This window comes from Alligator mississippiensis, chromosome 1, assembly GCF_030867095.1.
Source record: "Alligator mississippiensis isolate rAllMis1 chromosome 1, rAllMis1, whole genome shotgun sequence".
In the NCBI taxonomy this organism is placed as follows: Eukaryota; Metazoa; Chordata; order Crocodylia; family Alligatoridae; genus Alligator; species Alligator mississippiensis.
In genome coordinates this window covers 256161907-256178790 of record NC_081824.1, presented here as the reverse complement: position 1 = coordinate 256178790, position 16884 = coordinate 256161907, and the positions used below count along the sequence as shown (strand labels likewise).

At 49.6% G+C, this 16884-nt stretch overlaps 1 protein-coding gene across 15 annotated transcripts in view; it reads left to right on the top strand.

Moving 5' to 3' along the window:
* The window catches only part of LOC102565760 (OX-2 membrane glycoprotein), a 67743-nt gene that overhangs the window by 10912 nt on the left and 39947 nt on the right, over window positions 1-16884 (top strand). For 11 of the 15 annotated variants that reach the window (XR_009459011.1, XM_019476225.2, XM_059720517.1 and 8 more), the window contains exons 2-5: window positions 90-171; window positions 686-1012; window positions 1860-2129; window positions 3866-3982. Coding sequence is in view for 14 of the 15 variants with exons in the window: in XM_019476225.2 (XP_019331770.2) it covers window positions 90-171; window positions 686-1012; window positions 1860-2129; window positions 3866-3982 (796 nt within the window). In the remaining variant the exon portion in view is untranslated. The other 4 variants (XM_019476231.2, XM_014603965.3, XM_059720521.1 and 1 more) reach the window with 4 other exon arrangements.

The following is a 16884-nucleotide window of genomic DNA, read 5'->3' as shown; positions in this document are numbered from 1 at the left end:
AAGCACTGTGGATCCATAGGGTGAGCATTAATTACCGGAAACAATAGTGTTATTAAGACCTAATTCTATGTACCTTCTTGTATCTTCAGGTAAATGCGCAATTTGATTCTCATAAGACTTTACAAGCTTTGGTGTGGTATGCTGCTGTTACATTACTCTGCAGGGCACATGGTAAGACAACTGTAATTTGTTCTTGTATATATACAGGTTTTGAGCTAGCCTCCAATTTCTGAGGCTTTACCTAGCAAAGTAAAGTGAGAAGTATACCGCTGAGTCTCCTGTGAATCAGTCTGTTTCTCTTTCTGCATGGCAACTTTTCATGGAGCTGAACTCTTTCTCTTCCCTCTCCCTTGCCGATCACGAAACTGGCCTAATGCATCTGTCTCTTGGATCTTTTTCCATTCTCTTATTAAACAGCAAAAGTCAAATCACTTTCTATGCAAGATATACAGAATTTAATAAAGCTGGAGGAGGTGGACACAGATAATGGCAAGGAAACGTTGCCTGTTTCATAGTCTTATTAAAGGTGGAAGGGAATGTCCTCAGCTGGTGTAAACTAAGATACTGTAGCTCAGTTGAAGTCAGTAGAATGGGACCATTGTATGGCTTCTGGTAAATCTAGAAAGTCAGAAAGTGATCAAAGATTATTTTTGTGTATTTCATGAATTGCTTTATATCATTACAGTGGATATAGAGACAAAAAAGAACCAAAAGGCAGAGGTGGGCAGCAATGCAACCTTAAGATGTGTCCTGAGGAAGCCACATGACATTGTACAAGTTACGTGGCAGAAGAAAACAAGCCCATTCCCTGAAAATGTGGCTACTTACCAGAAAAATTCTTCAAAGGTTCAAAATCCATACCGGGGGCGATTAGATATTACAGGCACGTCACTGGATGATACAGCCATCACCTTTTGGGGAGTTAGAATCCAGGACAATGGATGCTATAAGTGCCTCTTTAACACCTTTCCAGCTGGATCCTTTGGAAAGGAAACCTGCTTGACTGTTTATGGTAAGGTTCTTTCTGGGGACATAACTGTATGAGTAATGGGGAGAGAATCTATTTTCTATCTGCAGCTTTTCCTCAGAGCATTACGAACTCCAGGCAGAGAAGCCTCCTAACAGCGGTGCCCTCTCAGAATCAGCTGGATGCAATACCCTGTCATTGCTCAGTAGCATAATGTGGGGTGTGTAAGTGGGCACAGGCCCAGGGCACCACTTAAGGGAAGGCGTGCCAGAACAGTGAGGGAGGGAAGGAAGCATGGCCTTGCCAGGGCTGCTGCTTGCCTCACTCTGCTTGCACTTTCTCATTCCAGGAGCAGACAGCATAGGTGATGTATGCAACGGAGTTCAGGTCTGTTTTTTCCATGCTGCACCTTGGTCAAAATTTCTGCTTTGGCTTCTTGCAGAGCCAAATTATTGCACACAGGAAATGAGCATCCTCATTTTGATGCCATGTGTGTAGCAGTTCCTCTGGGGGACAGACTTGGCCAGGCACAACTAGGACTTGAACAGTAAGACTGCTCTTCCTGCAATTTCATTTCAGTGCCAGGTATAACTGCTGCAGTGTGTGTGGCCCCATTGCCACAGCACTCCTGGCAGTAGATCAGAGCAGGGACCATAAACAGGTTTACCTGCTCAGGAGAAACTCTCAAACCTTATAGTTTGATAAATTCAAGTCTTCCAAGGCTGGTCACTTCAGTAGATGGGAATAGGGACTCAGTTGAGGTGAGAGTTTGGGGTAGAAGGATATGTTTCTGTCTCTTCATTGTGGTCCTGCATGTCTTGATATTGGTTTAATTGTCATTGCATCTGATCAACAGCTTCCTCTGCTGACAGGTTGTTTGTTTGTGTTTTAGAGCCACTCAGGATATCTGTCAGCTACAGCCTCTCTGAAGGTCACCTGATGGCCAACTGTTCTGCTAGTGCCTGGCCTCGTCCTACTATCACTTGGCTTGGGCTAGAAAATCAGAATAAGAAGACAGAAGAGAAAGTCAGTGACCTGAATGGAACAGTGCTTGTTACTAGTCACCTCTATATCAACAACTCTGAAAGCCTAGTTGGGCATAACCTCACCTGCAGAGCAAGTTCCATGGATGAAGACAAAACCTCATCTGTGAAAGTGGAAGGTCAGTGTGTGATACGTGCAATCAGATGTTAGCTTCCTCTTCGCTGCAGCCTTTTCCACTAACATATTTTCAGTCCTCAGCTTTGGGTGGGTTAACATGCATCTGAAAAAGGAAGAATAGTGTCTGTGCACATGTGCAAATGCATGCTATGCCTGGAGCACAAGAGTGAGTGAGGATCCTGCTTTGGATTCAGTAGCCGTGTCTACACAAGATGCTTTACTGTCCAGTAGACTAATCTACTGCACAGCAAAGTGTTACCGTCTACACGTGTAGGCTCTTACTGTGCGGTAAATTAGTCTACTATGCAGTAAATTTACTGCACAGTAAGGCCAAATAGCATGTGTAGATACGCCCAGCACATCTTAAGGCATGGCAGTGTCCCACCCTCCTCTCAGGAAGAGAGAACTATGAGGCCACATGTATTTTATAGCAAGCTGAACCAGTGTACCAGAGAGAGGTAACTAGTAGTACCTGGTTTAAATTGCGGGTCTAGCTCGCTAATATCATGGCCTGATTGTCATTTTTGTGCCCAGATCCTTTAATTGCAACAGCAGAGGCCTTACTCCCAAGGCCTCTGATCACTGCTGAAAAGCCTATGCCCCTCTTCAGCCCTCTACCTCACTGGAAGAGGTAGGAATGGCAGTAGTAGCTGTCTGCCTCATGTTTCTGAGAGGCAGGGAGGAAACTCCCTTTTCAAAATGCCTCTCTTCTCTGCCAGGCTTCCAGCCAATCACTAGAGAGTCTCTCACTGAACTCAGTGTCAGCCAGTCAGTAGTGATCATGATGAGCTCGTGGCTTTGGAAGCTGCTGGCTGTGTTAGGCAGAAAGCACTGGTGCTGGATAGGGGAGGATCTGTTTGCTCCTCTGGGTGGGAAAAATGGAGCGCAGGGAGTAGGGGGCACCTGGGGGCTGCCTTGGCAGACAGCCCAGGCACTGGGTAGGGGAGGGGCTTTTTGCTCCTCTGTGCATGTGTTCTCTCCCTCCCCCCTTCCAACCAACCCCCAGCACCCCAGTTTTCCTGCCAGAGGAGCAAACAGCCCCTCCACTACCTGGTGCTAGGGCAGCCCCCAGGTACCCCCATTCCTCTGTGCCCCAGTTTTCCCATCTGGAGGATCAAACAGCCCTCTCCTCCCCTCCCCCTCCCCAAGCTCTCTCCTTCCCCTGTCCCTTTTGCAACTCCATCCCACCTCCTCTGGGCTGCTAGGCTTTTACTCTTGACAGGGGAATACTTTCCTTGATGGGGAACTCCTCAGCAAGTCACATAATTGTAGCATTTTTTTGCAAATTATATTTTTTGTGCAAATCACTTAACCTCAGGGGGGACTCCAATCCACCCACCTCACCCTCCAGTGCTGGATAGGCAATCCCCAGAACAAGTTCCCTCCACTCCCTTCCCCACCTCCTATTCCAAAGACAGTGCAAGGTGCAGCTGCATCAGCTCAGCCCTGCTCTCTGGCTGTGCTGACAGACATTAATGAAGGCTCTCCATTTTGGATCACCTTCATCTGAACCCTTATATAATGAGGTCTTAGAATGCTGCCTAATCAGGCATTTTTTAAGTTCTCTGCAGCCATGCACTTCTGTCAGTGCCTAGCTGTAGAGCGCATTCAGTGGCCAATCACGCAACAAGCTGTCACATCTGTCAGCACCACTGTCACGTCTGTCGGCATTCATCTCATGTTTTTAAGTTCTTTTTGTCTATCCCAATAGTTTTGTTTGGGTTTTGTTTTCTACAGGGAGATGGTCACATTCAGTTCCTGTAGCAGTTTCAGTAGTGTGTGTTGTCATACTTCTGGTCATGACTGTGATTCTGCTAGTGGTGTGCTGGAAGAGACACAAGACAAAGCAAAGTGGTGAGTGATTAGGCTAAGTGAAAATCAATAGAATGGCTTTGTGACTCTCATTTCATTAATTACTTTAAAAACAGGGGCTGGCAGGGAGCATGGGGCCAGGAGTCAACTGTCTCCTGGTGGGGGCTGGGAGATTGCTCCCTGCCTCTGGGACTTGCCTGCTCAGGGTGGGCTGTGGTGGCAGATCCCAGGTGGGGACTGTGAAAGAACAGGGGATACTTACCCGACGCCTCCTCCCGGCTCCAAGCTCAAGGTCTCCAAGATTAAGGTCTCCATGTTACAGCAGGAGTTGCTGGCGTGCACCCGGCCCACTTTAATGTGCCGCCAGGTAACACGGATTGGGGAATCACACCAGCCAGAGGAATATCTGGGACTGGGCAGAGGGCCGGGAGGAGAAGAGGAAAATCGGAAGTCAGTGGGTGGAGTAACACATGACTGTGTCCTGCCCGAAACTAAAAAAACTCCAGGAAAATAAAGAAGAAGCCGATAGGCTCAAGGGCACAGGAGCGGGAACCATCATCCACAGAGAGGGAGAGCGTAGAAAGAAGAATACAGGTACTCTCTCCCTCAGTTTAACTTTGTTGGGTTAATTGAACATTGGCACTTGCTAATGAAGGCAGAGAAGCCGGCAACGCAGATCAGAGAGAACGGGTGCCACGGGGTTTGCTTCGGACCCAACCCAGTCCCCTCTTGGTTTTGTTTTACTTTCTCTCCCTCGGAGAAATGGTAAGAGGTGCTCCTCCAGCATCTTATTGGCTCTGAGAGGGACGAGAACCCACCAGGAAGAAGGAGTAAGAAGCGGATGCTCCCACTCAAGGTATCTCTTGCCCTAATTGCCTGCCTCTCAAACAATCAAGCCAGGCATGGCAGCAATATAAGTAAAGAAGAGACCCGATCAGCCCCAGGGGAGAAAGTTGAGCTGCTTGAGGGAAAATAGATCAAGTAAAGGCGCTGGCTAGACCCGGACAAACTCGGAAAGAGACCCTGTTGGCCCAATAAAATCTCTTTTCATTTCTTCAGTTAACTTGATGCCTTTTCTTTTCATTGGGACAGAGGTCATAAAGCACATCAGCAGCCGGTAGTGACCGAGTGGTGGCACCAGCCTCTCCCTCTTTCCCCCTTTCCTTACATCTTCAAGAACCAGCAAAACCAGAAAATTTGTGGCAGGCAGGAACAAGGAAGAGAGACAGAGTGGAGGAGCCACCCCAAGGCAGCTATGCACAGGGAAACAACCTGCAAACAGCTGTTGGGTGTGAAGACAGTAACAACCCAACAGGGATAATGTCTCCCTGCCCTGGTAGCAGGGAGCTCCCAGCCCTGGCTCCCCGTTTGGAGGCAGGGGGCTTGGAAAGAGCTCCAGGGGAGGGGCAGGTCCCAACCCCCTGCCATGACCCTCTAGTGAGGCAGCTTGCAGTGAACCCCTGGCTTGGCAGGGATTCCCTGCCCAGCCAGAGGGTTGCTGCTATGGCCCTATGGGCAGACTGGGGCAGGGGGCTAGGACCTGCCCCTCCCATGCAGCTCTTTCCAAGCTCATGCCTTGATAGCCCAATTATGGTACAGGGCTGGGACCTGCCCCAGACTGGAATAGTTTATGGATAGTCCCAGGCTGTGAGAGGAAATCTCCATATGCACCCCATTTGACAGAAGGTAAGAAAGAAAGGTGAAAGGGTAAATAAGTAGGAAAAGAAAACCAATCCATGAGATTAGGGGTGACACTAACTACCCAAGTTCAGGGTTTAGACAAGGGGTGGGCAAAATACAGACATTCTATCCAGCCTGCAGGGTCCCTAAAAAATTTAGAAAATTAATATATATCTGTCCTTGGTTCCTGTCAAAAATGACAAGAGCCAGGGGCAGTAGGACCCAGGGGAAGCCCCAGTGGGCTCCTGCAACAGCAAGGCCCACCTAGTCCCGCCCCCTCAGCTGGAAGCCCCAGTAGGGTCTTCTGGCCTGGGACCATGTGGCTGCACTGGTGCCGGAAACTCAGGTAAAGGGGAGGGGGGGAAGGGCAGGGGGAGGAGCTGGTGCTGAGCATGGGAAAAAGCAGCCCCTCCCCTGTCCCATGGCCAGCACTCCCTGCTGCAGCCACTCGCAGTCCGTACAGGGCTGTCCTAAGCAGGCACAGGCAGCCTCAGCCAGGCTGCGAGCAGCTGCAGCGCAGGGCTCTGGCCACGGGATGGGCGAGGGGCCGCTTTTCCCGACACTCAGCACCAGGTTGTAACCCACACCTGCTGCCAGCCTGGGCCCTGCACCAGCTCAGGGCTCGCCTGTTGAGGCTGCACCACAGCGGCAGCAGGTGCTCAGCACAGAGGAAAGCGGCGCCCCCGCTTGCCATGCTGGGCAGTGTTTGTTGCTGCTGCCCACCCAGAGCTTGCGTGCTGAGCAGCATGGGGGCAGCAGGAGCAAACACTGCCCAGCACAGCAAGTGGGGGAGCTGCTTTCCTTTGCACCGAGCAACTGCTGCCGCCGCAGCGCAACCCCAACAGGTGAGGACCCAGGGCACATGGCCCAGACTGGCAGCAGGGGATGGGTTACAAGCTGGTGCTGAGCACAGGAAATGCGGCCCCTTGACCGCCCTGTGGCCGGCACCCCACGCTCCAGCTTCTTGCAGTCCACCTGGGGCTGCCTGTGCCTGCTCAGGACAGATCCGTGCAGACTGTGAGCATCTGCAGCAGGGAGCGCCGGCCACAGGGCAGGGGAGCGGCTGCTTTTCCCCCATGCTCAGCACCAGCTCCTTCCCTGCCGGCGAGCAGGGGGTCGGGGTTGCGTACTGCCTCCCACCTCTACCGTGGGACTAGGGGGCACTAGGAGTGAGCGGGAGCCAGCAGGAGCATGGGGCCCACACTGGTGTCCTGGGGCCAGCACTGGTGGGGCCAAGAGCAGGGTGGCGGGAGCATGGGGTCCCAGCTGGCAGGGGCTCTGTGGAGCCGGGTCAGCTCCCCCCTCTTCCTGCTGGTACAGCTCAGCCCGGCTCCACAGACCCCTGCCAGCCTGTGCCCCACTCTGGGCCCCACCAGTGCTTGCCCTGAGACATTGGTCCCAAGACATTGGGATATTGGTCCCAAGATGGTGACCAGGGAGTGGGGCTCTTTTCAAGGGGTGGGCCATGCTGCCCTTGACAGCTTGCCAAAACTGGGTAAGCAGTCCTCCGCCCAAAATAATTGCCTGCCCCTGGTTTAGCCAGACTCTATGGAAGCAGCAATGGTATATGTTTCCTCATTAGCCCTGTCTAATCATGATTCTTTTCGGGATCAGGAGAGTGCAGGCCTGATAGTGATAAGGTGGATCCCAGCTGACACTGGGCTGGCAGATGTAATTGTAAAGCTTGTTGCACTCAGACTGTTTTTTCCTGATTTCTCCCATTTTAGTGAGCCACAGATAGTGTTTAAGAAGGAATGTCAACTGTGTTTTGATAGGAAAGAATACATTTAAATTACTCCAAATGGAAATATTTCCTCCCATTTATGTAGGATCTTTCAGTTCAATGTTGTGCTAATTAATATGATTTTTGCCAGGTGCCTTGCAGCCCTCCATATTTTAATTCTATTAATTTGCTCGATCCAGTTTGTACCATTGATAGTTAGTTTTTGCCTTTTTAGTTTTGCAAACAGGTTTTATAGTGCAATGATTTGGAGTTTTATTACACATAACAGCTTTTACCAAAGGTTTCTGTGCACTAATACCTCACCCAAGATAGTTTTAACAATGCTGTGGTATTCCCTTATGTGAGGGCCAAATTAAGGGAATATGTGTACTGCATCTTTCTTATAATTATCAGTTTCTTAGAAGGCTTCTCTAATTACTTAATTTTGCAGAACTTTTTCATTCTAATCATTCTCTTTTATTTTCTGCCATCTGGTCTCTTTCTTGATTTTAACCCACTTACTGAAAATTGCTTAAAGCCTCATTGTCTTGTATATGATTTTTTTTTCTACCTATCAAACTTAATCTTGTCAAGATTAAGATGCCAAGAATAGCTATAAAACCACAGTAATTTTTTATCATTGTGTTCAGACTATAATCCCAAGCTCCCCCTGTACCTGCAAGTAGCAAGGTCCCATGCCTGGGAGCCCCATCAGCTGCTGGTTAATGATGCCTTAAGTGTAACATGACACAGGCCTCAGAAAACCTTCCTGAAGAAAATGTTAAAAAAGGCTGTCTCTGTTAAATGTTTCAGATTGGATGAAATAGCATTGTCTGCTGAAATGTCCTGACCAGTACTAATTTCCAGCTTTAATGCTACAGTACTTAGAAGCTTCAAGCTTCATGCTTGACTAAGCTTCATGCTTGACCAAACTACTTACAAGCTAGTTACTTCATATTGGTGATGTGTTGAGTTGATGCCAATGTACTGTTTGCATCCCTGAAACCTGTACCTTCTGTGCTGCTGAATTTACATTCCTTAATGATGTTTGAATAAGTCAATTTTGATAAAAAGCATTAGCTTGATAATATTGGTACATGTCTACTTTTTCTGCTTTTTCTGTACAGAAAGGGGAATGACACTATGGCTGGGGATAGACATTCAAAAAGCCTGAGCCTGAATTGATTCAATCTTTTCAGGTTAGTTTAAACTGCAAAGCTTGAACTGATTTGCAGGTGGATAGACATTCCCTTTTAATTCCAGAAATGCAGACGCATGCCTGCACTGGCTCAGGCTAGAAGCTGGGGGATGATAGAGGAACCCTCCTCCCTCTTCCACAATGCTGAGCTGAGGAGGTCATGGCCAGGCTCTGGCAGGACACTCTGATGTCTCCCCACCCCCACCCAGCAGCCCAGGAGGGAATGTTTATCACCCCTGACTCAGTGTTTACTAACCCATTAAGAAATGAAAGCCTCTCTCCAAGCTCTTTGTGACAGGGGGCAAGCTCGAGGCCAAGTTTGAGTCAGCCCACCCAGTCTTTCCTGCCACGACTTTGCTGATACATTGTACTGGTAGATAATGCGGGAGACTGCCCATTACCAGCCCCAATGCCAAGGAGCGCTATCCGCAGCTCTGAACCTCCCCTACACTAGAGCCCATGCCTCGCAGATGGCATCCAGCTGATACTCTCAATCCTAACTCACTCTCACGACATTGGAGGACATACCGGGATTACTTCGACACATACACGCGGCCTGTGGCAGAATACCGTCTCTCCCCCAAAACTCCTCTATCTGACAGTTTGGTTACCATGGTCACTGAAAAGGGCAGACACCTCTGCCCCATCTCTTCAGGTAACCCTGAGTTGTAACCTGAGCTGGATACATTCCTGAGGGAGTGGGGAAACCTGCTCCCTCTGCCTACATGACTGGCATCACATACCTGGTAGGGCTGTGCAAAATTTCACCGGCAGTTTCATTTTGATGCTGTTTTGACTTGTTTCAAGCTCGAAACAGTGAAATCGGAATGAAACAGAGAACTTCAAAACAGCTTTGAAACAAAAAGAGGCAAGTTGAAGTGTTTCAAAATTTTCAAAATGTTTTGAGTTTTGAAGCTCAAGCTGGGCTTGCCTGTGGGGAAACAGAAACTGAAGTAAGGAGAGGGAGGGGAAGAGGGCGGAAGTGGGGGGAAGGAGCGCTCTCATTATTGACTGTGTAGCTGGCCAGTGACTGTCATCCTTCCCTGAGGCCCCTTCCAATCCTAGTACTCTGGGGGTAGGATGGAAAAACTGCATAAAAGGTGGCATTGTTTGAACTGCCCTGCTTTCTGCCTTGGTGTCAGTTAGTGAGCTGTGTGTTCCAGCAGCTCAGTGTCAGACAACTATGACTCGCAGCACTGATCTTCTAAAGGATTCCCTACTTGCTAACAAGAGGGATTTGAGATTCAGAATACCTTTTTCTTCGAGGCTTTTTTATGTTATGATATTCATTGATTCATTCTTTTGAATTCTGTAATTATATTGGATAGGATTACTGTAGAATTTTATTTATATAGCAAGCAAAATACATTTATATTTTATTTCTATACATTTAAAGCTTTGCAGCATACATTATAGAATTTATATAGGGACAAAGCCATATTTTCATTTACTTTTATACATTTCTTATTTGCGCCACACAACTACCTACACTCTTGCACCCACAGTTTTGAATTTATACAGGGGCTAAGCCATATACTTGCCATTTCATTTAACATTTCTTATTTGCATCACACATACCCCTACTAGTACCACCAATGATCTTGCATCCACACTTTTGAATTTATACAGGGGCTAAGCCATATACTTGCTGTTTAACATTTTGTATTTGCACCAGACACCTACATTAATTTTTATAGAAACGCAAATTCATTTATATACTTGTAGAAAAGGAAGACATGAAACACACCATGAAGAATGGTGGAAAGGTAGGTGGCCACACTGGCCAGCTTTCAGGGAGGGGTAGAAGAGGAGGTAGAGGGAGAGCTGTACATTTCTCCCCGCCCCCCAAAACTGAGATGCAGCCTCTTTCCTCCAGCTAAAAGAGATGAGGCTGCTACAAGCAGTAAGGAGAGGGGAGCAATGCCAGTGCCACTGCCTGTGCCCAAGACTGCATCCCATCCACGCGCACCAGCCATAACCCCACCCCACCACCATGATAGCAACAACAAGCAGCAGTAGCAGCAGCACCAGCACAGCAGTCTACTCCACCCCTATTTCATTTCCCAGACTGAGCCTTCCAGTACCAGAGAAAAAGCTGGTGCTGGATCTGGATCTCAGTGCCTTAGCAAGGGAAATTCTGGGGAAGAAGGGGGAATCAGCTCAGTTTGTGCTTGACATCCCCCAAGTTTCCCCCAGAACCAGGTCTCCCTCCCCAGAAGGCACTTCGGAGGAGGCTGATGTGCAGGTGGAGGCAAGTGGCTCAGCTGAGTCCACTCCTCCTCTCGCTGAGCCTCTGCCTACTGAGGAGAAGGAGAGTGCAGCAACATCCACAGATGCACCCACACCCCAGAAGTGAGTGGATAGTGTGGTCTGGGATCATTTTGAGCTGGCAGATGATCCCACATACACTATCTGCCTGCACTGCCAAGCCAAAACCAGCTGGGGCAAGGGAACAAAACATATGAGCACCACAGGGATGCTGATGCATCTCCTCAGGCACCACCCTCTTGCCCTTGCTCCTCCTCAGTCTGGAAACAGCAGGAGCATGCCCGAAGGAAGTCCCCCTCTCACTCCAAACCCCCCCCCGTCCCTCCAAAGCAGAGACAGGCCACCATGGGACAGTGGGGGAAAGGTGGACAGAAAGTAGGGCGCGTTCCAAAGGTGAGCTTGCTCACCCAGAGCATTGGGGAGATGCTTGCTATTGATGGCCAGCCATTCTCCCTAGTTCAGCGGCCAGGGTTCAGGCTCGTGGACCCATCATACCAAGTGCCCGCATGCACCACCTTCAGTAGGATGGTGGTGCCATCCCCATATGAGGCATGCATGGAGTACTTGAGGGAGGGGCTGTGCAAGGCAGGTCCGCTGGTGACCTTACACTTCACCTCGGACATATGGAGCAGTCGGGGTGAAGATCATGCCTATCTCTGCCTCACAGGGCACTGGTATGACCAGTCAAGCCATCAGTGGGCTCTCCTTCAAGCCAAGGTGATGGATAAGTCCCACACAGCAACAGAGATAATGGGGGCCACGAACCACTTGGTACAGGGGTGGCTTACTGGGCAGGGTGAGCTTACCCGTGTGTTCATGGTCACCAACAAGGGAGCCAATATATGGTCAAGGCAGTCCATGATGCCAACTTTGTTGGCTTCCACTGTGTGGCACACAAGTTGCACCTTGTTGTCAGGGGTGCCTTGGAAGGGGACAGGGCTGCCAGTAACAGCACCAGCACCACCAGCAAGCTAATTTAAAAATGCAGGAAGGTGGCAGGCTACTTCCACTGGACCATCAAGGGGGCAAGATGCTGTGGGATAAACAAAAAGAGCTGAACATCCCACAACACAAAATCATGCAGGATGTGGAGACTTGGTGGAACTCCACATACCTGATGCTCGAGAGGCTGGTGGAGCAACAGAAGGCCATCCATGAGATGGCCTTGCTTGGGGAGATCAGGATCAGTGGCCCCCTGAACAGAGCTGAGTGGGGTACCATCTCCCTGATCTTGATGGTCCTCGAGGCCACCAGCAGCCTCAACGCTGGTGATGCCCTCCTTAGCCAGGTGATCCCCATAGTGAGGGAACTTCAGAGCCAAATGGAAAGCTTCCAGGGGATCAAAGTTCCTGGCTGGGGCAAGCCACTGTCACCAGACATGCAGGCACTGGTGAGGCAGCTAAAGGAGGGCATCAGGAAATGACTTGATCCCTTGTGGTCCTGTACAGTCCATGTGCTGGCCACCATGTATGACCCAGGGTTGAAGGGCACCATATGCAGCAGCCAAATACTGAATCAGTGGATGGAGGTGCTGGCAAAGTCAGGGAGGCAGAGCAGGGGAGGCGGGGGGACGTGGAACAGGGGGATCCACTGTCCCATGCTAGCATGCCATCCACCAGCCAGCCTTGTCCTCCACCACAGGTGTTGCCAATATGGGCTAAGGGCATGGCTTATATGGTGGGGTCCAGAGCCACCAGACCCCACCATCAGGCAGGTAGTGCTCACGCCTTGGTGGCTGCCTATCTTGCCAAAGACGTGGAGCCACTGCAGTGCAACCCCTTGGCCTATGGGGCAAGCTGGAGCCCAGTGTGGCCGGATCTGGCCACAGTTGCCCATATGCACCTGTCCTGTCCACTGACCAGTGTTCCAAGTGAGAGGGTGTTCAGCATTGCTGAGGATGTAGTGACACCCCACTGCACCTGCTTAGATCCTGGTTTGATGGAGCAGCTAGTGTTCTTGAAGGTGAACCCCCTGCAGCCTGTCCCTCATCCCCTGATGCCTCCATTTCCATTTTCACTGACTGGCTTTCTTGCCTGCATTGCGTGCCAGGCCAGCCTTTGGCTTCTTTCCTATTCCTTCCATCCAGGACCAGGAGACACACCAACTGCAGGTACTTCCTCACCCTGACAAAGCATTTCAATCTGAAAGATTCCTAAGAGATATTTCTCTAACTATTCCATTTTTTTTCATAATAAACATATAAACATAAAAACACAAGATAAGCCATCACACACCATGAGTAACATATATCCAACACAACATCTTTACTTCTTGCTGCCCACTTCTTTATAAAAAGAAAGGCTCTGTGACAGTTCAGTTTGGCTACCTTAGAACCTGCTGGTGCTACTGGTGCTGACTGCTGATTCACCTACATTATTTTTACCTGCTGCTGTTTACAGTGCTGGACCAGTCCAAGGCTGTAGGGGAGGAGGAGACCTCAGTGGGGTACACTGCTGTGTTGTGCAGAGACCCCAGCACCAGGAAGGGTGCACCTGAACACACACACAGGGTGACCCACCCATGTCACGAGTTTTGCCTGTTAACAGCCAGAGGTGCAGGGCCCCAGACTCTCCCTGCATCTATCTCCTTGACAGCTGGCAGGCTTCATGGCCACAGCGGGGCCTAGCAGCCAGGCCTGCAGTAGTTCCCCCCCACCAGTGCCCCAAGACAGACACAGTTGCGCAAGCACCCATGTCATGAGTTTTGCCTGTCAGCAGCTATAGGTGCAGGGCCCCAGAACCCAGACTCCCCCTGCACCAATCTCCTTGATAGCTGGTAGGCTTTGTGGCTGCATCAGGGGCTAGCATACCTGCAGCTTTCACCCTGCTGCGCCTTAACACACACAGTGTCACCCATGTCATGAGTTTTGCTTGTCCGCAGCTTGAGGTGCAGTTTCCCCAAAACCCCTGCACCTAACTCCTTGAACCTTGGCAGGAGTTGTGGCCTCAGCAGGGGCTACCATTCCTGCAAGTTTCATCCAAATCAGGCCAGAAATGACAAAGTTATAGGCTGTTTTGAGCTTCCCCATTATAGCCCATGGGCGAAACATCAAAACAGCGTTGAAACAGCAAAACTGTTTCAACGAAACTAAACAGAACAGCTGTTTTGAGTTGAAATGAAATTCAAAATAATACACTGTTCCACTGAAACATGGAAATGCAAGTTGAAACAGAATGGTGCCATTTTGCACAGTGCTAATATCTGGGTGGGGGCTTAAGCTCCCTATTGTTCTAAGCTATGCCAACATGACTGGCTAAAGACCCTGCCAGTCTACCTGGCAACCAGTGATGCATTTCAAATTGGTTGGCTGGCAGCCAACAGTTGCTGGGTTTCATTGGATCAGGTAAATGAGTTCATAAGGTCTATATAAGTTAAGGACTGCCCAGGTGGTAGGCACTAGCCATGATGAAAAATTCAGAGAGAAGCTGGACCATCTGAAACTTGCTCTCTCTCTTGAAACTCATGATCAATGAACTGCTTGCCTCCAAAGGGAATCTCCACCTGCCTCTGGATGATACTCGTGAGTAAGCTACCTGAGATCTAACTAGATATACAGCTTGCAGTAACACAGATGCGTAATCAAAGGCTACCATGCCACTTCGCACTAAGAGATTTCTCTGATATTGCTCTACTCTGTATCCTATTCCAAACCTACTCCTTGTAACCAATAAAGTTCTCCTTTGTACTGAGCATGGGAGACTTATTGGGAGAGGGTCTTGGGGTCCTCTTGGTTTGGCTGATTAAGGGAGACCGCTATTTGCCCTCAAGGGCTAATTGGCCTGTGTTTCCCATAAGGCACAGGTCCAGGATCAGTCCAGACTTTGAGTGGTGGCAGCATTCCCCCCAGGCTAGCGGGTATGCTCCTGAAAGGGGGTAAGACAGATGCAAGGCATCCCCAGGGAGGAACTTAGAGCTTGGAAGGTGGTCAGGTGCAGTGAGGTGGGTGGCTCAGCACAGGAGCACCCCCTACTGGCCCACCACACATGGTGATAGACATGGGATCCAACAACCTACTGTCTTGAAGGCATAATTTGGGGAAGGGAATAGAGTGACTGAAAACCCTTGAGTAAACAATCTCTAATTTGGCATTGGATCAGCTGAACAGTGTAGATAGCTAGGATGGCTGATGAGCGTGACCATATGACTGTGGCTGACTTGAAAGAGGCGATGAAAGAGAGAGGCCTTCCAGTGAGGAAGGAGCAAAAAAGATAGGACCTAATTAAGATCCTGTGTAATAATGAGCAGGCCACAAGATCACTTCCACGCATCCATCCAGAACCCACTGCGGGCCCCAAGGGGCCATCCTCTGAGTGGGACCTCCAGAAATAGCAGCTGCAGCTAGAACATGAGAAGCACATGCGCAAGCTAGAGCTGAAGTGGATGGAGATGGTGAAGAAGGAGGCCCAGTGTGAGCATGAAGCTAGAAAGGTCCAGCACAAAGTAGAGGCTGGAAAGGCAAGTCTCAAGCATGAGCATGTGCTTGAACTACTTCAGAAGCTACTACAGCAAAAAGCAGACAAGCGCCAACACAAGTAAGAAGTCAAAAAGGACACCCTAGTCTTGAACCTGTATAAACACAGAGAGGATCCAGAAGTGTTCATGAGTGACTTCCTGGACATGGTAACTCACCAACACAACAAAAAGGTGACAGTGGAAGACAGGAAAACCACCCAGAGTAAGGTCACTCAATTGGTTGCAGAGGCAGAGGGAGAGACCCCTCCTGACTGTAACCATCCTCCAGCCACTGAGGAAATTAGCAACATTGAGGTTGGGTTAAGTGACTGCCCCAGGGAGGCGTCTGGTCAGTCAGTGGCAGAGAAAACCAAGACTCTTGGGGAGAAGTTGGAGGACATCCCTGAAAGTGAAGGTGCACTCTTTACAGGACCACCAGAACTCCCAGCTGATTGCTTAGCCAGGCAAAAGGAGTTCAAGCAGGAGGTTCTACAGGACCCCAGCTTGGAGGAACTCTGGCAGATGGGTCAGGAGCCAGAGACAGAGTTCACCCCAGATAAGAGGGAACAGGTGGTCTGGGATTAGGGACTTCTGTATCAGTTGTGGGTACCAAAGAACCATGATGAGACCTGGGAGTTCCATCGCCAGCTCATAGTACCTCTTAAGTTCAGACAACAATTACTTTCTATGGCTTATGATTTACCTTGTGCTGGTCACATGGGCAGGGAACGGACACACCAGCAGCTGTAGGTGAATTTTTATTGGCCCAGAATTGCCCAGAATGTGACAGACTACTGCAGATCTTGTGAGACATACCAGCAGACAGGCAGAAGTGGGGACAAGAGAAAGGCTCCCCTACAGCCCCTCCCTATCATTGCTCAACCCTTCCAAAGAGTGGGTATAGAAATTGTGGGCCCTTTCAGGCATAAGACTCATAGAGGGAAGAAATACACCCTGACTCTAGCGGATTTTGCAACTCAGTACCCAGAGGCAGTTGCCTTGACCTCCACTGAGGTACCTGTAATTGCTGAAGCCCTGACCAAGACCTTCTTTCATCTGGGATTCCCCTCTGAGATCCTGACTGACAGGGGTAGGAACTTCCTGGCGGAGGTGATGAAGTGCCTGTGGGAATGCTGTGGGATGAAACACCTCAAGACCACAGCCTACCACCCCCAGACAAATGGGCTCATAGAAAAGTTCAGTGGCACCTTGAAAGGTATGCTAAAGGCCTATATGGACTCTACCCCCAATGACTGGGATGAAAAACTTCTGCATTTGCTCTTTTCCTACCAGGAGGCACCCCAAGAGTCAACCAGGTTCTTGCCATTCGAGCTGGTGTTCAGAAGGCAAGTTAAGGGTCCTCTTGACTTGGTGAGAGAAGAGTGGGAAGGCAAAATCACTTCCACTAAGACCTCTATGGTAGAGTTCGTGCTCAGCTTTCGCCAGAAGGTAACTGATGTGATGAAGGTGGCACAAGACTCCCTGGCCCAGGCCTAGGCCCAGGAGAAGCAAAGTGTCTGGTATGATGAAAAGGCTCGCTTACATAACTTTGAATGAGGTGATAAGGTCATGGTTTTCCTGCCACTGAAAACAGACAAGCTGCAAGCAGCTTGGGAAGGTCCC